This window comes from Salvelinus namaycush, chromosome 7 (assembly GCF_016432855.1).
Source record: "Salvelinus namaycush isolate Seneca chromosome 7, SaNama_1.0, whole genome shotgun sequence".
Classification (NCBI taxonomy): Eukaryota; Metazoa; Chordata; class Actinopteri; order Salmoniformes; family Salmonidae; genus Salvelinus; species Salvelinus namaycush.
In genome coordinates, this window is record NC_052313.1 from 54,804,282 (window position 1) to 54,826,781 (window position 22,500).

The 22,500-nt window shown below is 49.1% G+C and overlaps 1 protein-coding gene across 1 annotated transcript in view; it reads right to left on the reverse strand.

Moving 5' to 3' along the window:
* LOC120050848 (receptor tyrosine-protein kinase erbB-4-like) overlaps positions 1–22,500 on the reverse strand; it is a 175,957-nt gene that overhangs the window by 50,929 nt on the left and 102,528 nt on the right. Inside the window, exons 18-20 of the mRNA XM_038997377.1 lie at positions 20,416–20,548; positions 6,308–6,430; positions 4,610–4,728 (exon numbers count right to left, since the gene is read on the reverse strand). Of these exons, the coding sequence (XP_038853305.1) occupies positions 4,610–4,728; positions 6,308–6,430; positions 20,416–20,548 (375 nt within the window). The remainder of the gene's footprint in view (positions 1–4,609; positions 4,729–6,307; positions 6,431–20,415; positions 20,549–22,500) is intronic.

Sequence of the window (22,500 nt, forward strand, 5' to 3'; positions counted from 1 at the left end):
GCCCAGGGATAGACTGGCACAGCCCCAGGGATAGACTGGCACAGCCCCAGGGATAGACTGGCACAACCCCAGGGATAGACTGGCACAACCCCAGGGATAGACTGGCACAGCCCCAGGGATAGACTGGCACAGGGATAGACTGGCACAACCCCAGGGATAGACTGGCACAGCCCCAGTGATAGACAGCCCCAGGGATAGACTGGCACAGCCCCAGGGATAGACTGGCACAGGGATAGACTGGCACAACCCCAGGGATAGACTGGCACAACCCCAGGGATAGACTGGCACAGCCCCAGTGATAGACAGCCCCAGGGATACACTGGCACAACCCCAAGGATAGACTGGCACAGCTCCAGTGATAGACTGGCACAGGGATAGACTGGCACAACCCCAGGGATAGACTGGCACAGCCCCAGGGATAGACTGGCACAGCCCCAGGGATAGACTGGCACAGGGAAGACGGCACAAACCCCAGGGATAGACTGGCACAGCCCCAGTGATAGACAGCCCCAGGGATACACTGGCACAACTCCAAGGATAGACTGGCACAGCTCCAGTGATAGACTTGCACAGCCCCAGGGATAGACTGGCACAGCCCTAGGGATAGACTGGCACAGCCCCAGGGATAGACTGGCACAGCCCCAGTGATAGACTGGCACAACCCCAGGGATAGACTGGCACAGCCCCAGGGATAGACTTGCACAGCCCTAGGGATAGACTTGCACAGCCCCAGGGATAGACTGGCACAGCCCCAGGGATAGACTTGCACAGCCCTAGGGATAGACTTGCACAGCCCCAGGGATAGACTGGCACAACCCCAGGGATAGACTGGCACAGCCCCAGTGATAGACTGGCACAGCTCCAGGGATAGACTTGCACAGCTCCAGGGATAGACTGGCACAGCCCCAGTGATAGACTGGCACAGCTCCAGGGATAGACTGGCACAGCCCCAGTGATAGACTGGCACAGCTCCAGGGATAGACTGGCACAACCCCAGGGATAGACTGGCACAGCCCCAGTGATAGACTGGCACAGCTCCAGGGATAGACTGGCACAGCTCCAGGGATAGACTGGCACAGCCCCAGTGATAGACTGGCACAGCTCCAGGGATGCAAAGCTGTGTGTGTGTGTTTAAGTTTATGAGTGTCTTTATGAGTAATATAGAGTTGTTAATATAATCATTCATTCACATGAATTATTCCAAACTACTCACACACACACACACACACACACACACACACACACACACACACACACACACACACACACACACACACACACACACACACACACACACACACACACACATCCACTTCCAGACAGTGAATGATGCTAAGCAGTGTGTGTGTGTGTGTGTGTGTGTGTGTGTGTGTGTGTGTGTGTGTGTGTGTGTGTGTGTGTGTGTGTGTGTGTGTGTGTGTGTGTGTGTGTGTGTGTGTGTGTGTGTGTGTGTGTGTGTGTGTGTGTGTGTGTGTGTGTGTGTGTGTGTGTGTGTGTGAGAGGGAGAACAGCTTGTTCTCCCTCTCCTATCATTGCTATGCAGACGACACACAATTAATCTTCTCCTTTCCCCCTTCTGATAACCAGGTGGCGAATCGCATCTCTGCATGTCTGGCAGACATATCAGTGTGGATGACGGATCACCACCTCAGCTGAACCTCGGCAAGACGGAGCTGCTCTTCCTCCCGGGGAAGGACTGCCCGTTCCATGATCTCGCCATCACGGTTGACAACTCCATTGTGTCCTCCTCCCAGAGCGCTAAGAACCTTGGCGTGATCCTGGACAACACCCTGTGTTCTCAACCAACATCAAGGCGGTGACCCGTTCCGTAGGTTCATGGTCTACAACATTCGCAGAGTACGACCCTGCCTCACACAGGAAGCGGCGCAGGTCCTAATCCAGGCACTTGTCATCTCCCGTCTGGACTACTGCAACTCGCTGTTGGCTGGGCTCCCTGCCTGTGCCATTAAACCCCTACAACTCATCCAGAACACCGCAGCCGTCTGGTGTTCAACCTTCCAAGTTCTCTCACGTCACCCCGCTCCTCCGCTCTCTCCACTGGCTTCCAGTTGAAGCTCGCATCCGCTACAAGACCATGGTGCTTGCCTACGGAGCTGTGAGGGGAACGGCACCTCCGTACCTTCAGGCTCTGATCAGGCCCTACACCCAAACAAGGGCACTGCGTTCATCCACCTCTGGCCTGCTCGCCTCCCTACCTCTGAGGAAGTACAGTTCCCGCTCAGCCCAGTCAAACTGTTCGCTGCTCTGGCACCCCAATGGTGGAACAAACTCCCTCACGACGCCAGGACAGCGGAGTCAATCACCACCTTCCGGAGACACCTGAAACCCCACCTCTTTAAGGAATACCTAGGATAGGATAAAGTAATCCTTCTAACCCCCCCCCCCCCCCCCCCCCCTTAAAAGACTTAGATGCACTATTGTAAAGTGGCTGTTCCACTGGATATCATAAGGTGAATGCACCAATTTGTAAGTCGCTCTGGATAAGAGCGTCTGCTAAATGACTTAAATGTAATGTAAATGTTGTTGGCTCCTGGTCTGTCTCTAACTGTCCCAGTGGCAGCCTGTGGGCCTGCTTTTAGATTGCAGTTTAAAAACTGGGGAGCCATGTGGGCTCTGGATGTCCAACGCCATCCACAGGGAGACAGGAAGGAGGGAGAAGGAAGGGAGGATGGGGCTTTTCAATTAGGTTTGGCAAAATGCCTCTCTCTCCAACCAGCGTGCTTGATAGACCCTACCCCAATCCTCCACCCTACCCCATCGTCTTTCCTAAGCCAACCTCTGTCCTACCCCATCCTCTATCCTACCCCATCCTCTAACCCCTATCCCAACCTCTATCCTACCCCATCCTCTATCCTACCCCATCCTCTATCCTACCATCCTCTATCCTACCATCCTCTATCCTATCCTACCCCAACCTCTATCCTACCCCATCCTCTATCCTACCCCATCCTCTATCCTACCCCATCCTCTATCCTACCCCATCCTCTATCCTACCCCATCCTCTAACCCCTATCCCAACCTCTATCCTACCCCATCCTCTATCCTACCCCATCCTCTATCCTACCCCATCCTCTATTCTACCCCATCCTCTAACCCCTATCCCAACCTCTATCCTACCCCATCCTCTATCCTACCCATCCTCTATCCTACCCCATCCTCTATTCTACCCCATCCGTATCCTACCCCATCCTCTATCCTACCCCATCTCCTATTCTACCCATCTCTAACCCCTTTCCCAACCTCTATCCTACCCCATCCTCTATCCTACCCCATCCTCTACCCCCTATCCCATCCTCTATTCTACCCCATCCTCTATCCTACCCCATCCTCTATCCTACCCCATCCTCTAACCCGTACCCCATCCTCTAACCCCTACCCCAACCTCTATCCTACCCCATCCTCTATTCTACCCCATCCTCTATTCTACCCCATCCTCTATCCTACCCCATCCTCTCCCATCCTCTATCCTACCCAGTCCTCTAACGCCTACCCCAGCCTCTATCCAACCCCATCCGCTACCCCATCGTCTATTCTACCCCATCCTCCATCCCCTACCCCATCCTCTAACCCTACCCCATCCCCTATCCCATCCTCTCTCCTACCCCTTCCTCTGTCCTCTCCCATCCTCTGTCTGACCCCATCCCCTCTCCCATCCTCTATAATACACCATCCTCTATCCTACCCCATCCTATAATCCCTACCCCATCCTCTATCCCCAACCCCATCCTCTATCCTACCCCATCCTCTAACCCCAATGCCATCCTCTATCCTACCCAATCCTCTAACCCCTACCCCATTCTTTAACCCCTTCCCCATCCTCTAATCACTACCCCATCCTATAAACCCTACCCTTATTCTAACCCCAACTCCAGACTCTACCCTACCCCATCCTCTAACCCTTACCACATCCTCTATTCCCTACCCCATCCTATAACCCCTACTCCATCCTCTAACCCTTACCCCATCCTCTATCCCCTACCCCATCCTCTAACCCTTACGCCATCCTCTAACCCTTACCCCATCCTCTAACCCTTACCCCATCCTCTATTCCAAACCCCATCCTCTACCCCTACCCCATCCTCAATTCCATACCCCATCCTCTACCCCTACCCCTACACCATCCTCTATCCAACCCCATCCCCTAACCCATACCCCATCCTCTATCCTACCCCATCCTCTATCCTACCCCATCCTCTATCCTACCCCATTCTCTATCCTACCCCATCCTCTATCCTACCCCATCCTCTATCCTACCCCCAACCCAGGCTTGGCTCAAAGGCAAGTCAAAAGCTTCGACCCCCTCTCCCTCTGTCCTCTTCCCTGCATACCCTCTACCCAGTGATCCAGACAAGGCTATATGCCATATAAACACGTGGTGATGTGAACAGACCTGGTGCAATAGACTACATGTCAGGCATTAAGCTGGGGGGAGGAGCTTCTGGGCTGAACTGATCAACCTGACTAGACTGAGGTTTCAGAAGATGGAATGAGCTCAACTAATATCTCAGAGAAGACAATGGTATATGTGTGTAAAACACACACACACACACACGCACACGCACACACACACACACACACACACACACACAGTTGTAGTGTAATACTCACGTCCATGAACTCCACGTTTGCTTTGGGCCCCGTAGCCTCGTTCAGGATCTTTATGGCCACTGGGATCTTTACTGTCTCGCCCTCTGGGACCCAGATACCCTGAAATACACAGGCAGGGAGAGTTACCACTGTGATCTTTACTGTCTCGCCATCTGGGACCCAGATACCCTGAAATACACAGGCAGGGAGAGTTACCACTGGGATCTTTACTGTCTCGCCATCTGGGACCCAGATACCCTGAAATACACAGGCAGGGAGAGTTACCACTGTGATCTTTACTGTCTCGCCATCTGGGACCCAGATACCCTGAAATACACAGACAGGGAGAGTTACCACTGTGATCTTTACTGTCTCGCCATCTGGGACCCAGATACCCTGAAATACACAGACAGGGAGAGTTACCACTGTGATCTTTACTGTCTCGCCATCTGGGACCCAGATACCCTGAAATACACAGGCAGGGAGAGTTACCACTGTGATCTTTACTGTCTCTCTTTCTGGGACCCAGATACCCTGAAATACACAGGCAGGGAGAGTTACCACTGTGATCTTTACTGTCTCTCTCTCTGGGACCCAGATACCCTGAAATACACAGGCAGGGAGAGTTACCACTGGGATCTTTACTGTCTCGCCATCTGGGACCCAGATACCCTGAAATACACAGGCAGGGAGAGTTACCACTGTGATCTTTACTGTCTCGCCATCTGGGACCCAGATACCCTGAAATACACAGGCAGGGAGAGTTACCACTGGGATCTTTACTGTCTCGCCATCTGGGACCCAGATACCCTGAAATACACAGGCAGGGAGAGTTACCACTGTGATCTTTACTGTCTCGCCATCTGGGACCCAGATACCCTGAAATACACAGGCAGGGAGAGTTACCACTGTGATCTTTACTGTCTCTCTCTCTGGGACCCAGATACCCTGAAATACACAGGCAGGGAGAGTTACCACTGGGATCTTTACTGTCTCGCCATCTGGGACCCAGATACCCTGAAATACACAGGCAGGGAGAGTTACCACTGTGATCTTTACTGTCTCGCCATCTGGGACCCAGATACCCTGAAATACACAGGCAGGGAGAGTTACCACTGGGATCTTTACTGTCTCGCCATCTGGGACCCAGATACCCTGAAATACACAGGCAGGGAGAGTTACCACTGTGATCTTTACTGTCTCGCCATCTGGGACCCAGATACCCTGAAATACACAGGCAGGGAGAGTTACCACTGTGATCTTTACTGTCTCTCTCTCTGGGACCCAGATACCCTGAAATACACAGGCAGGGAGAGTTACCTGTTAAACACACACTCCTATGGACATATCAACACACTTTGACACACTGAAAGGAGACACATAAACCCTTCCCACAATCTCAGAGAGTAGAAGCAATGAAAAAAGACAGACACTCACAAACATACACAGTATTACACACAGTCACACTGTCATCTGTCATATCAGGACAGAACCATGAACCAAAAATAACGAAAGGCAAAATAACGAAAGGCAAAATAACGAAAGGCAAAATAACGAAAGGCAAAATAACGAAAGGCACACTCACAAACAGAGGCACACTCACAAACAGAGGCACACTCACAAACAGAGGCACACTCACAAACAGAGGCACACTCACAAACAGAGGCACACTCACAAACAGAGGCACAACCAACCGTACCTTGTGGACTGTGCCGAAGGCTCCCGAGCCGAGGATCTTAACCCTCTTGAGCTCTGTCTCTTTGAGGATGCGAAGCTGGGCCTGGTTGGGGGCCGTGCCGCTAGGGGTCAGGGGCTCCACCAACTGGAACACACACACATACACACACACAGGCCCACATACACACACACATACAAACGCACACACACACACCGGGAGGCGCACACACACACACACACACACACATGGTCAATACCTCCATCAGCCGACCAATCAATACATATCTTAATGAGCCAATCAGCCTATCAGGGCCCTTCATATAGGTTTATCACCGACATAATCAACCAGCTCAGCATCGGTCATCAAACACCATAATGAGACCATATATCTGTCAGTCAGTGTGTGTGTGTGTTCGTTTGTTGGTGTGTATGTGTGTGTCTCTCTATGTTCCTGTGTGTCTCTATGTTCCCGTGTGTCTCTATGTTCCTGTGTGTCTCTATGTTCCTGTGTGTGTCTCTATGTTCCCGTGTGTCTCTATGTTCCTGTGTGTGTCTCTATGTTCCTGTGTGTCTCTATGTTCCCGTGTGTCTCTATGTTCCTGTGTGTCTCTATGTTCCTGTGTGTCTCTATGTTCCTGTGTGTCTCTATGTTCCTGTGTGTCTCTATGTTCCTGTGTGTCTCTATGTTCCTGTGTGTCTCTATGTTCCTGTGTGTCTCTATGTTCCCGTGTGTCTCTATGTTCCTGTGTGTCTCTATGTTCCTGTGTGTCTCTATGTTCCCGTGTGTCTCTATGTTCCTGTGTGTCTCTATGTTCCTGTGTGTCTCTATGTTCCTGTGTGTCTCTATGTTCCTGTGTGTGTCTCTATGTTCCTGTGTGTCTCTATGTTCCTGTGTGTCTCTATGTTCCTGTGTGTCTCTATGTTCCTGTGTGTCTCTATGTTCCTGTGTGTCTCTATGTTCCTGTGTGTCTCTATGTTCCTGTGTGTGTCTCTATGTTCCTGTGTGTCTCTATGTTCCTGTGTGTCTCTCTGTTCCTGTGTGTCTCTATGTTCCTGTGTGTCTCTATGTTCCCGTGTGTCTCTATGTTCCTGTGTGTGTCTCTATGTTCCTGTGTGTGTCTCTATGTTCCTGTGTGTCTCTATGTTCCTGTGTGTCTCTATGTTCCTGTGTGTCTCTATGTTCCTGTGTGTCTCTATGTTCCTGTGTGTCTCTATGTTCCTGTGTGTGTCTCTATGTTCCTGTGTGTCTCTATGTTCCTGTGTGTCTCTATGTTCCTGTGTGTGTCTCTATGTTCCTGTGTGTCTCTATGTTCCTGTGTGTCTCTATGTTCCTGTGTGTCTCTATGTTCCTGTGTGTCTCTATGTTCCTGTGTGTGTCTCTATGTTCCTGTGTGTCTCTATGTTCCTGTGTGTCTCTCTGTTCCTGTGTGTCTCTATGTTCCTGTGTGTCTCTATGTTCCTGTGTGTCTCTATGTTCCCGTGTGTCTCTATGTTCCTGTGTGTGTCTCTATGTTCCTGTGTGTCTCTATGTTCCTGTGTGTCTCTATGTTCCTGTGTGTCTCTATGTTCCTGTGTGTCTCTATGTTCCTGTGTGTCTCTATGTTCCTGTGTGTGTCTCTATGTTCCTGTGTGTCTCTATGTTCCTGTGTGTCTCTATGTTCCTGTGTGTCTCTATGTTCCTGTGTGTCTCTATGTTCCTGTGTGTCTCTATGTTCCTGTGTGTCTCTATGTTCCTGTGTGTCTCTATGTTCCTGTGTGTCTCTATGTTCCTGTGTGTCTCTATGTTCCTGTGTGTCTCTATGTTCCTGTGTGTCTCTATGTTCCTGTGTGTCTCTATGTTCCTGTGTGTCTCTATGTTCCTGTGTGTCTCTATGTTCCTGTGTGTGTCTCTATGTTCCTGTGTGTGTCTCTATGTTCCTGTGTGTCTCTATGTTCCTGTGTGTCTCTATGTTCCTGTGTGTGTCTATGTTCCTGTGTGTGTCTCTATGTTCCTGTGTGTCTCTCTGTTCCTGTGTGTCTCTATGTTCCTGTGTGTGTCTCTATGTTCCTGTGTGTCTCTATGTTCCTGTGTGTCTCTATGTTCATGTGTGTGTCTATGTTCCTGTGTGTGTCTCTATGTTCCTGTGTGTGTCTCTATGTTCCTGTGTGTCTCTATGTTCCTGTGTGTGTCTCTATGTTCCTGTGTGTCTCTATGTTCCTGTGTGTCTCTATGTTCCTGTGTGTGTCTATGTTCCTGTGTGTGTCTCTATGTTCCTGTGTGTCTCTATGTTCCTGTGTGTCTCTATGTTCCTGTGTGTGTCTATGTTCCTGTGTGTGTCTCTATGTTCCTGTGTGTCTCTATGTTCCTGTGTGTCTCTATGTTCCTGTGTGTGTCTATGTTCCTGTGTGTGTCTCTATGTTCCTGTGTGTCTCTATGTTCCTGTGTGTCTCTATGTTCCTGTGTGTCTCTATGTTCCTGTGTGTCTCTATGTTCCTGTGTGTGTCTCTATGTTCCTGTGTGTCTCTATGTTCCTGTGTGTCTCTATGTTCCTGTGTGTCTCTCTATGTTCCTGTGTGTGTTTGTGTGTGTGTGTGTGTGTGTGTGTGTGTGTGTCTCTATGTTCATGCGTGTGTGTTTCTGCTTGCTGTGTGTGTGTGTGTCTCTATGTTCCCTGTATGTGTGTCTCTGCTCGCTGTGTGTGTGTCTCTATGTTCCTGTGTGTGTGTCTCTATGTTCCTGTGTGTGTGTGTGTGTGTGTGTCTTGTGTGTGTCTCTATGTTCCCTGTATGTGTGTCTCTGCTCGCTGTGTGTGTGTCTCTATGTTCCTGTGTGTGTGTCTCTGAGTTCCTGTGTGTGTGTCTCTGAGTTCCTGTGTGTGTGTCTCTATGTTCCTGTGTGTGTGTCTCTGTTCGCTGTGTGTGTGTCTCTATGTTCCTGTGTGTGTGTGTCTCTATGTTCCTGTGTGTGTGTCTCTGCTCGCTGTGTGTGTGTGACTTGTGTGTGTGTGTCTCTGAGTTCCTGTGTGTGTGTGTGTCTCTATGTTCCTGTGTGTGTGTCTCTGCCCGCTGTGTGTGTGTGTGTGTGTGGGTGTGTTGTGTGTGTGTGTCTCTATGTTCCTGTGTGTGTGTCTCTGCTCGCTGTGTGTGTGTGTGTGTGTGTGTGTATCTTGTGTGTGTGTGTCTCTATGTTCCTGTGTGTGTGTCTCTGTTCGCTGTGTGTGTGTCTGTTTACTTCAATCAGTCAGGTGCATATATATAGATATTCAGTAGGATATAAAAGCAGGATCACTGAGACGTTCACTGGGGTCCATGACATTGCCCACGGCTTTGCAATGACACACTACACACACCCAGCGTCATTCAGAGTCATTATCATGTGTCTGATCTAGCATGTAAGCCCTGAGCTATTGCTAGTGGAAGTGAGCCAACAGTAGCATTGACTGAAAGAGAGAAGGAGAGGGAGGGAATGGAGAGAGAAAGAGAGAGAGAGAGTGAATTGAGAGTGAGCGAGAGAGAGAGAGAGAGAATTGAGAGAGAGAGAGAGCGAGAGAGAGGGAGAGAGGGAGAGAAAGAGAGGGAGAGAGAGGGAGAGAGAGAGAAATAGAGAGTGAATTGAGAGAGAGAGAGAGGGAGAGGGAGAGAGAGAAAGAAAGAGAGTGAATTGAGAGAGAGTGAGAGAGAGAGAGAGAGGGAGGGAGAGAGAGAGAGAAAGAGAGAGAGAGAGAAAAGGAGAGAGAGAGAGAGAGAGAGAGAGAGAGAGAGAGAGAGAGAGAGAGAGAGAGAGAGAGAGAGAGAGAGAGAGAGGCAAGTTCTATTAATTTACTCTCTCTGTTATCCAACAGCCCTCCAGTCCAGTCATGGTCCCAATGAATAACAACAGCATGGCCCTCTCAGCGTGTGAACCTACTACCACTCTATCACGGCCCTGAGCCCTCTCTCTGACACACACACACACTCCACTGGAGAATATCCCAGCCTGCCTGTGCCAGATGAGGTGGAGCAGCACGGCCCTGCAGAGGGGTGATAGATTTTACCATGCAGAGCTTGAAATGTGGCATTTACAGAATCAACAACAACAACAACAACAACAACATCAACAACAAGAAACTCAATGCCCCCAAACCATAAAATAAGGTATTCCATTATCTGTGAAAAAAAATGCAGAGAGAGAGAACGAGAGAGAGAGAGAGAGAGAGCGAGAGAGAATAATAAATAAAAAATAATGAAAGAAAGATGATTCCCAGTAAACCTGGACAAAAACAAAGACTAGGAGTCTAGAACAGTGAGGGGCTGTCTGGTGCCCTGGGACTGAAAATCTAATGCCTGACTTGAAATCAAGTAAGGGAGCTGTCCACTGGCCCACTCTAGCATGTGGTGCTGAAATGGCCCCTTGGCTCTGAACAGAGGAGAAGGGGAGGTGGAGCCCACAGAGCAAGCACAGCGGGACAACTAAACCTATTAGCGTTGCTCCAGCAGACAGACAAGGAGTCAATGTTCAAATCAGGGGTCAGGGGTCAAAGAGTAATCTGGGAAAGTCCTTGGTAGCTCCACACAGTCTCAGAGACAAGCATTTAAAAAAAATCTGTCTTCAAAAAGCCTTAGACCTTATATTTTCATTCATCTGCCCCTTGCCTTAGAAGTTACAGAAGAGTGAGGAAAGGAATATACATATACATGCGAGAAAGAGATATATAAAAAGGGTTTCAAGAGTTGGATGGAGAGAGGAGAGAGGGAGAGGTGATAGAGAGAGAGGACATAGAAGAACTAGACACAGAGAGTGGAGATATAGAGAGAGGACAGAGAGAGGAGATATAGAGAGAGTACATAGAGAGACTCACCCTCTTCAACATATATATCAATGAATTTCGAGGGCACTAGAACATTCTGCAGCACCCGGCCTCACCCTACTAGAATCTGAAGTCAAATGTCTACTGTTTGCTGATGATCTGGTGCTTCTGTTACCAACCAAGGAGGTCCTACAGCAACACCTAGATCTTCTGCACAGATTCTGCCAGACCTGGGCCCTGACAGTAAATCTCAGTAAGACCAAAATAATGGTGTTCCAAAAAAGGTCCAGTCGCCAGGACCACAAATACAAATTCCATCTAGACACCGTTGCCCTAGAGCACACAAAAAACTATACATACCTCAGCCTAAACATCAGCACCACAAGTAACTTCCACAAAGCTGTGAACGATCTGAGAGACAAGGCAAGAAGGGCCTTCTATGCCATCAAAAGGAACATAAAATTCAACATCTGGCTAAAAATACTTGACTCAGTCAAAGAACCCATTGCCCTTTATGGTTGTGAGGTCTGGGGTCCGCTCACCAAATTGAGACTCTGCATGCAGAATTCAGCAAAAAATATCCTCAGTGTACAACGTAGAAAACCAAATAATGCATGCAGTGCAGAATTAAGCCGATAACCACTAATGATCAAAATCCAGAAAAGAGCCGTTAAATTCTACAACCACCTAAAAGGAAGCAATTCCCAAACCTTCCATAACAAAGCCATCACCTACAGAGAGATGAACCTGGAGAAGAGTCCCCTAAGCAAGCTGGTCCTGGGGCTCTGTTCACAAACACAAACAGACCCCACAGAGCCCCAGGACAGCACCACAATTAGACCTAACCAAATCATGAGAAAACAAAAATATAATTACTTGACACATTGGAAAGAATTAACAAAAAAACAGAGCAAACTAGAATGTTATTTGGCCCTAAACAGAGAGTACACAGTGGCAGAATACCTGACCACTGACTGACCCAAACTTAAGGAAAGCTTTGACTATGTACAGACTCAGTGAGCATAGCCTTGCTATTGAGAAAGGCTGCCGTAGGCAAAACTGTCTCTCAAGAGAAGACAGGCTATGGGCACACTGCCCACAAAATGAGGTGGAAACTGAGCTGCACTTCCTAACCTCCTGCCCAATGTATGACCATATTAGAGACACATATTTCCCTCAGATTACATAGATCCACAAAGAATTCAAAAACAAACCCGATTTTGATAAACTCCCATATCTACTGGGTGAAATTCCACAGTGTGCCATCACAGCAGCAAGATTTGTGACCTGTTACCACAAGAAAAGGGCAACCAGTGAAGAACAAATATCATTGTAAATACAACCCATATTTATGCTTATTTATTTTCCCTTTTGTACTTTAACCATTTGTACATCGTTACAACACTGTAGATAGACATAATATGACATTTGTAATGTCTGTTATGCTGGTGAATGAGGACCCAAAAGCGACGTAATAGTAACAGAGTCTTTATTCCAGTAATAAACAAATAATGATTCTCCTGGATATATCAATGGTCAATCCAAAACAGGAACTGAAATCCTCTCGTCAATAGAGAGGAACGACTGGAGACGCGACCACAGACTGCAGGTCGCTTCAGGAAGGCACTGGCCGTAGCTGACATAGACACCTGCTCACACGCAGCATCTGAAGAAGGCAAAGAACACGACAGGGCGGAACAAGGACACAGGAACAGCAAACATCAAACAAGAATCCGACAAGGACAGAAGCGGAAAACAGAGGGAGAAATAGGGACTCTAATCAGAGGGCAAAATAGGGGACAGGTGTGAAAGAGTAAATGAGGTCGTTAGGAGAATGAGAAACAGCTGGGAGCAGGAACGGAACGATAGAGAGAGAGAAAGAGGGAAAGAACCTAATAAGACCAGCAGAGGGAAGCACAGGGACAAGACATGATGAAAGACAAAACATGACAGTACCCCCCCACTCACCGAGCGCCTCCTGGCGCACTCGAGGAGGAACCCTGGCGGCAACGAAGGAAATCATCAATCAACGAACGGTCCAGCACGTCCCGAGATGGAACCCAACTCCTCTCCTCAGGACCGTAACCCTCCCAATCCACTAAGTACTGGTGACCACGTCCCCGAGAACGCATGTCCATGATCTTTCGTACCTTGTAAATAGGAGCGCCCTCGACAAGGACGGGGGGGGGGGGGGGAAGAGGAACGGGGGCGCGAAGAAAAGGCTTGACACAAGAGACATGGAAGACAGGGTGGACGCGACGAAGATGTCGCGGAAGAAGCAGTCGCACAGCGACAGGATTGACGACCTGAGAGACACGGAACGGACCAATGAACCGCGGAGTCAACTTGCGAGAAGCTGTCGTAAGGGGAAGGTTACGAGTGGAAAGCCACACTCTCTGACCGCGACAATACCTAGGACTCCTAATCCTACGTCTATTGGCGGCTCTCACAGTCTGCGCCCTGTAACGGCAAAGTGCAGACCTGACCCTCCTCCAGGTGCGCTCACAACGTTGGACAAAAGCCTGAGCGGAGGGAACGCTGGACTCGGCGAGCTGGGACGAGAACAGAGGAGGCTGGTACCCAAGACTACTCTGAAACGGAGATAGCCCGGTAGCAGACGAAGGAAGCGAGTTGTGAGCGTACTCAGCCCAGGGGAGCTGTTCTGCCCAAGACGCAGGGTTTCGAAACGAAAGGCTGCGTAATATGCGACCAATCGACTGATTGGCCCTTTCTGCTTGACCGTTAGACTGGGGATGAAACCCGGAAGAGAGACTGACAGAAGCACCAATCAAACGACAGAACTCCCTCCAAAACTGTGACGTGAATTGCGGACCTCTGTCTGAAACGGCGTCTAACGGGAGGCCATGAATTCTGAACACATTCTCAATGATGATTTGTGCCGTCTCCTTAGCGGAAGGAAGCTTAGCGAGGGGAATGAAATGTGCCGCCTTAGAGAACCTATCGATAACCGTAAGAATCACAGTCTTCCCCGCAGACGAAGGCAGACCGGTAATAAAGTCTAAGGCGATGTGAGACCATGGTCGAGAAGGAATGGGAAGCGGTCTGAGACGACCGGCAGGAGGAGAGTTACCTGACTTAGTCTGCGCGCAGTCCGAACAAGCAGCCACGAAACGGCGCGTGTCCCGCTCCTGAGTAGGCCACCAAAACCGCTGGCGAATAGAAGCAAGCGTACCCCGAACGCCGGGATGGCCAGCTAACTTGGCAGAGTGAGCCCACTGAAGAACAGCCAGACGAGTAGAGACAGGAACGAACAGAAGGTTACTAGGACAAGCGCGCGGCGACGCAGTGTGAGTGAGTGCTTGCTTTACCTGTCTCTCAATTCCCCAGACAGTCAACCCGACAACACGCCCTTCAGGGAGAATCCCCTCGGGGTCGGTAGAAGCCACAGAAGAACTAAAGAGACGGGATAAGGCATCAGGCTTGGTGTTCTTATTTCCCGGACGATAGGAAATCACGAACTCGAAACGAGCGAAAAACAACGCCCAACGAGCCTGACGTGCATTAAGTCGTTTGGCAGAACGGATGTACTCAAGGTTCTTATGGTCAGTCCAAACGACAAAAGGAACGGTCGCCCCCTCCAACCACTGTCGCCATTCGCCTATGGCTAAGCGGATGGCGAGCAGTTCGCGGTTACCCACATCATAGTTGCGTTCCGATGGCGACAGGCGATGAGAAAAGTAAGCGCAAGGATGGACCTTATCGTCAGACTGGAAGCGCTGAGACAGAATGGCTCCCACGCCCACCTCTGAAGCGTCAACCTCGACAATGAATTGTTTAGTGACGTCAGGAGTAACAAGGATAGGGGCGGATGTAAAACGCTTCTTGAGGAGATCAAAAGCTCCCTGGGCGGAACCGGACCACTTAAAGCAAGTCTTGACAGAAGTCAGAGCTGTGAGAGGGGCAGCCACTTGACCGAAATTACGAATGAAACGCCGATAGAAATTAGCGAAACCGAGAAAGCGCTGCAACTCGACACGTGACTTAGGAACGGGCCAATCGCTGACAGCCTGGACCTTAGCGGGATCCATCTGAATGCCTTCAGCGGAAATAACAGAACCGAGAAATGTGACAGAGGAGACATGAAAGGCGCACTTCTCAGCCTTCACGTAGAGACAATTCTCTAAAAGGCGCTGGAGTACACGTCGAACGTGCTGAACATGAATCTCGAGTGACGGTGAAAAAAATCAGGATATCGTCAAGGTAAACGAAAACAAAAATGTTCAGCATGTCTCTCAGTACATCATTAACTAATGCCTGAAAGACAGCTGGAGCATTAGCGAGACCGAACGGCAGAACCCGGTATTCAAAATGCCCTAACGGAGTATTAAACGCCGTTTTCCACTCGTCCCCCTCTCTGATGCGTACGAGATGGTAAGCGTTACGAAGGTCCAACTTAGTAAAGAACCTGGCTCCCTGCAAAATCTCGAAGGCCGACGACATAAGGGGAAGCGGATAACGATTCTTAACCGTTATGTCATTCAGCCCTCGATAATCCACGCAGGGGCGCAGAGTACCGTCCTTCTTCTTAACAAAGAAAAATCCCGCTCCGGCGGGAGAGGAAGAAGGCACCACGGTACCGGCGTTGAGAGAAACAGACAGATAATCCTCGAGAGCCTTACGTTCGGGAGCCGACAGAGAGTATAGTCTACCCCGAGGGGGAGTGGTCCCCGGAAGGAGATCAATACAACAATCATACGACCGGTGAGGAGGAAGGGAGCTGGCTCTGGACCGACTGAAGACCGTGCGCAGATCATGATATTCCTCCGGCACTCCTGTCAAATCACCAGGTTCCTCCTGAGTAGAGGGGACAGAAGACACAGGAGGGATAGCAGACATTAAACACTTCACATGACAAGAAACGTTCCAGGATAGGATAGAATTACTAGACCAATCAATAGAAGGATTATGACATACTAGCCAGGGATGACCCAAAACAACAGGTGTAAAAGGTGAACGAAAAATCAAAAAGGAAATGGTCTCACTGTGGTTACCAGATACTGTGAGGGTTAAAGGTAGTGTCTCACATCTGATACTGGGGAGAAGACTACCATCTAAGGCGAACATGGGCGTGGGCTTCCCTAACTGTCTGAGAGGAATGTCATGTTTCCGAGCCCATGCTTCGTCCATAAAACAACCCTCAGCCCCAGAGTCTATCAAGGCACTGCAGGAAGCAGCTGAACCGGTCCAGCGTAGATGGACCGACAAGGTAGTACAGGATCTTGATGGAGAGACAGGAGTAGTAGCGCTCACCAGTAGCCCTCCGCTTACTGATGAGCTCTGGCTTTTACTGGACATGACATGACAAAATGTCCCGCAGAACCGCAATAGAGGCAAAGGCGGTTGGTGATTCTCCGTTCCCTCTCCTTAGTCGAGATGCGAATACCTCCCAGCTGCATGGGCTCAGTCTCTGAGCCGGTGGGAGGAGATGGTTGAGATGCGGAGAGGGGAAACACCGTTAACGCGAGCTCTCTTCCACGAGCTCGGTGACGAAGATCTACCCGTCGTTCTATGCGGATGGCGAGTGCAATCAAAGAGTCCACGCTGGAAGGAACCTCCCGGGAGAGAATCTCATCCTTAACCTCAGCGTGAAGTCCCTCCAGAAAACGAGCGAGCAACGCCGGCTCGTTCCAGTCACTGGAGGCAGCAAGAGTGCGAAACTCTATAGAGTAATCCGTTATGGATCGATCACCTTGACATAGGGAAGCCAGGGCCCTGGAAGCCTCCTTCCCAAAAACTGAACGATCAAAAACCCGTATCATCTCCTCTTTAAAGTTCTGATAATCGTTAGAACACTCAGCCCTTGCCTCCCAGATAGCTGTGCCCCACTCCCGAGCCCGACCAGTAAGGAGTGATATGACGTAAGCGATCCGAGCTCTCTCTCTTGAGTACGTGTTGGGCTGGAGAGAGAACACAATATCACACTGGGTGAGAAAGGAGCGACACTCAGTGGGCTGCCCAGAGTAACATGGTGGGTTATTAACCCTAGGTTCCGGAGACTCGGAAGACCAGGAAGTAGCTGGTGGCACGAGATGAAGACTCTGAAACTGTCCAGAGAGATCGGAAACCTGAGCGGCCAGGGTCTCAACGGCATGACGAGCAGCAAACAATTCCTGCTCGTGTCTGCCGAGCATTGCTCCCTGGAACTCGACGGCAGTGTTGAGAGAATCCATAGTCGCTGGGTCCATCTTGGTCGGATTCTTCTGTTATGCTGGTGAATGAGGACCCAAAAGCGACGTAATAGTAACAGAGTCTTTATTCCAGTAATAAACAAATAATGATTCTCCTGGATATATCAATGGTCAATCCAAAACAGGAACTGAAATCCTCTCGTCAATAGAGAGGAACGACTGGAGACGCGACCACAGACTGCAGGTCGCTTCAGGAAGGCACTGGCCGTAGCTGACATAGACACCTGCTCACACGCAGCATCTGAAGAAGGCAAAGAACACGACAGGGCGGAACAAGGACACAGGAACAGCAAACATCAAACAAGAATCCGACAAGGACAGAAGCGGAAAACAGAGGGAGAAATAGGGACTCTAATCAGAGGGCAAAATAGGGGACAGGTGTGAAAGAGTAAATGAGGTCGTTAGGAGAATGAGAAACAGCTGGGAGCAGGAACGGAACGATAGAGAGAGAGAAAGAGGGAAAGAACCTAATAAGACCAGCAGAGGGAAGCACAGGGACAAGACATGATGAAAGACAAAACATGACAATGTCTTTATTCTTTTGAAACTTCTATGAGTGTAATGTTTACTGTTAATTTTTATTGTTTATTTCACTTTTGTATATTATCTACCTCACTTGCTTTGGCAATGTAAACATATGTTTCCCATGCCAATAAAGCCCCTTGAATTGAATTGAATTGAGTGGAGATATAGAGGAGATATAGATATCTCCCTGTCTATCTAATCTCTGTCTCTCTAATCTCTGTCTCATCTCTGTCACGTTCGTTGGAATGAATATCGGACAAGGCGCAGCGGATGTTGAGTTCCACATTATTTATTAGAAAGTGAAACTAAGCAAAGACAAAAACAAATAAACAATAAACTAACAATGAACCGTGACTACAGAGATGCTACGTGCAATAACTCAAAAACAATATCCCATAACACACAGGTGGAAAAAGGCCACCTAAATATGATCCCCAATTAGAGACAACGATTACCAGCTGCCTCTAATTGGGAATAATACCAATCACCAACATAGAAAACAAAACTAGAACCCCACATAGAAAATATAAACTAGACTAACCCCCTAGTCACGCCCTGACCTACTCTACCATAGAAAATAAAGGCTTTCTATGGTCAGGATATGACAATCTCTCTCTCTCTCTCTCTCTCTCTCTCTCTCTCTCTCTCTCTCTCTCTCTCTCTCTCTCTCTCTCTCTCTCTCTCTCTCTCTCTCTCTCTCTCTCTCTCTCTGTCTCTCTGTCTCTCTGTCTCTCTGTCTCTCAGTCTCTCTCTCCCTCTCTCTCTCTCTCTCTCTCTCTCTCTCTCTCTCTCTCTCTCTCTCTCTCTCTCTCTCTCTGTCTCTCTCACTCTCTCTGTCTCTGTCTCTCTCCCTCTCTCTCTCTCTCTCTCTCTAACCTTCTACAGAGAGACAGGTGTCATATTCTAAATTCTCCATGGCTCTGAAAAAACTCACTGTTTCATCAGCCAGAAGAAGGGCTGCTGGACAGCATAGCACATCAAAAAACCCATTTCAACCAATCAGAGAGGAGAAGGGCTGCTGGACAGCATAGTACACTGCTCAAAAAAATAAAGGGAACACTTAAACAACACAATGTAACTCCAAGTCAATCACACTTCTGTGAAATCAAACTGTCCACTTAGGAAGCAACACTGATTGACAATAAATTTCACATGCTGTTGTGCAAATGGAATAGACAAAAGGTGGAAATTATAGGCATTTAGCAAGACACCCCCAAAAAAGGAGTGATTCTGCAGGTGGTGACCACAGACCACTTCTCAGTTCCTATGCTTCCTGGCTGATGTTTTGGTCACTTTTGAATGCTGGCGGTGCTCTCACTCTAGTGGTAGCATGAGACGGAGTCTACAACCCACACAAGTGGCTCAGGTAGTGCAGTTCATCCAGGATGGCACATCAATGCGAGCTGTGGCAAAAAGGTTTGCTGTGTCTGTCAGCGTAGTGTCCAGAGCATGGAGGCGCTACCAGGAGACAGGCCAGTACATCAGGAGACGTGGAGGAGGCCGTAGGAGGGCAACAACCCAGCAGCAGGACCGCTACCTCCGCCTTTGTGCAAGGAGGTGCACTGCCAGCGCCCTGCAAAATGACCTCCAGCAGGCCACAAATGTGCATGTGTCTGCTCAAACGGTCAGAAACAGACTCCATGAGGGTGGTATGAGGGCCCGACGTCCACAGGTGGGGGTTGTGCTTACAGCCCAACACCGTGCAGGACGTTTGGCATTTGCCAGAGAACACCAAGATTGGCAAATTCGCCACTGGCGCCCTGTGCTCTTCACAGATGAAAGCAGGTTCACACTGAGCACATGAGCACATGTGACAGACGTGACAGAGTCTGGAGACGCCGTGGAGAACGTTCTGCTGCCTGCAACATCCTCCAGCATGACCGGTTTGGCGATGGGTCAGTCATGGTGTGGGGTGGCATTTCTTTGTGGGGCCGCACAGCCCTCCATGTGCTCGCCAGAGGTAGCCTGACTGCCATTAGGTACCGAGATGAGATCCTCAGACCCCTTGTGAGACCATATGCTGACACATGCACATTTGTGGCCTGCTGGAGGTCATTTTGCAGGGCTCTGGCAGTGCACCTTCTTCCACAAAGGCGGAGGTAGCGGTCCTGCTGCTGGGTTGTTGCCCTCCTACGGCCTCCTCCACGTCTCCTGATGTACTGGCCTGTCTCCACAAGTGAACGCACACACACACACACACACATCCCCTCCAATGAATACCAAGTGTATTCTCCAGTCTAGTAATAAATCCCTGGAACTTCATCTCAATGCTCAAACAACAAGAGATGGAGAAGGCATAATGTTGAGGTAGTTGTATACTTTATGGGTCAGTTAAATATTCTGTCCAAGGTTTAGCAAGCTACGGTGTGGAGTTAAACAGTTTGGAAGTCTCCACTTTGACACAGTGCACTACGATGTGTAGAGTACATGTGGAGCTACTGTCTCTTGTTCAACACCATGTCAGCGTTTACAGAGATCGTATCCTTTTCAGATATACATAAAGTACATGCTGTGAAATCCTTCACATAATATCCACTCATAACCCCACACCAGTATAGTAATGTAATGTCTAATTCCCTGAGCTGATTGGTTGAGTAACAATGAACCCTGGATGACCCTTGACCCCTCACCTCTGTCTCCAGGAAGCGGCGCAGAGCCCTCTTCTTCTTGATGCTCTTACGGCGCACGTAGACCGCCACGCTCAGCGCCACGATGACGATGACAAACAGAGCACCGATCACCAGGGCCGCGATCAGGGGCGTCCTGCAGACAGAGTCAGAGACCCGTATGTCACCAACATGTATGGCTCCAGTACATTATGGAACTGTGTGTGTGTGTGTGTGTGTGTGTGTGTGTGTGTGTGTGTGTGTGTGTGTGTGTGTGTGTGTGTGTGTGTGTGTGTGTGTGTGTGTGTGTGTGTGTGTGTGTGTGTGTGTGTTATACATAATGACGTTCTGTGAAGTATTATTCATAATGGAGTACTGTGAAGTATTATTCATAATGAAGTACTGTTAAGTATTAGACACAATTAAGTACTGTGAAGTATTATTCATAATCAAGTACTGTGAAGTATTATACATAATGAAATACTGTGAAGTATTATACATAATGAAAGTACTGTGAAGTATTATTCATAATGAAGTTCTGTGAAGTATTATTCATAATGAAGTACTGTGTATGTTGAGGAGATACAGCTCTGTCCATTGAGTCTCCTTTTAGCTATGTGCCTTTGTAGCATCTAATAAATCTAATAAATCAGCAATGTTATTTTCAATACCTCTAACAGGATTTTTTCATCTTCCTTTTAAATGTTTGCTAACCCTCTCCTCTCTTAAACATTCCCTCCCTCCCTCCCTCCCTCCCTCCCTCCCTCCCTCCCTCCCTCCCTCCCTCCCTCCATCCTCTTTCCTTCCCTCTCTCCCTCTATCCTTCCCTCCCTCTCTCTATCCCTCTATCCTTCCTTCCTTCCCTCTCTCTATCCCTCTATCCTTCTCTCCCTCTCTCTATCCCTCTAGCTTTCCCTCCCTCTCTCTATCCCTATCCTTCCCTCCCTCTCTCTATCCCTCTATCCTTCCCTCCCTCTCTCTATCCTTCTATCCTCCCCTCCCTCTCTCTATCCCTCTATCCTTCCATCCCTCTCTCTATCCCTCTATTCTTCCCTCCCTCTCTCTATCCCTCTATCCTTCCGTCCCTCTCTCTATCCCTCTACCCTATCCTCCCTCTCTCTATCCCTCTATCCTCCCCTCCCTCTCTCTATCCCTCTATCCTTCCATCCCTCTCTCTATCCCTCTATTCTTCCCTCCCTCTCTCTATCCCTCTATCCTTCCCTCCCTCTCTCTATCCCTCTACCCTATCCTCCCTCTCTCTATCCCTCTAGCTTTCCCTCCCTCTCTCTATCCTTCCATCCTCTTTCCTTCCTTCTCTCCCTCTATCCTTCTCTCCCTCTCTCTATCCCTCTAGCTTTCCCTCCCTCTCTCTATCCCTATCCTTCCCTCCCTCTCTCTAACCCTCTATCCTTCCCTCCCTCTCTCTATCCCTCTATCCTTCCCTCCCTCTCTCTATCCCTCTATCCTTCCATCCCTCTCTCTATCCCTCTACCCTATCCTCCCTCTCTCTAACCCTCTATCCTTCCCTCCCTCTCTCTATCCCTCTATCCTTCCCTCCCTCTCTCTATCCCTCTACCCTATCCTCCCTCTCTCTATCCCTCTATCCTTCCATCCCTCTCTCTATCCCTCTACCCTATCCTCCCTCTCTCTATCCCTCTATCCTTCCATCCCTCTCTATATACCTCTACCCTATCCTCCCTCTCTCTACCCCTCTATCCTTCCATCCCTCTCTATATACCTCTACCCTATCCCCCCTCTTCCCTTCCCTATTTTAGGCTACTCAACACACAAGGCAGACCTTGGGGAACATTTTGCACCTGAGTCAAGGACCAGAAAAACAACCCTACTAGTGATTGAAAACATTAAGAGGCAATTGGAAGACTCATGTTCCAAGCAGCAGATGGTAGCATGTGGATGCTATGGTACTCTGCTGGGTTGTCAAAGAGCGGGGTTGAGAACCATTGATTTTTTGCGGTCCTCACGAAAAGGAGCTTGAAATTTACAGAGAGGCAAGACGGGATATAATGAGATATATGGGGCATGTTGAGAACAGAGAGGCAAGACGGGATATAATGAGATATATGGGGCACGTTGAGAACAGAGAGGCAA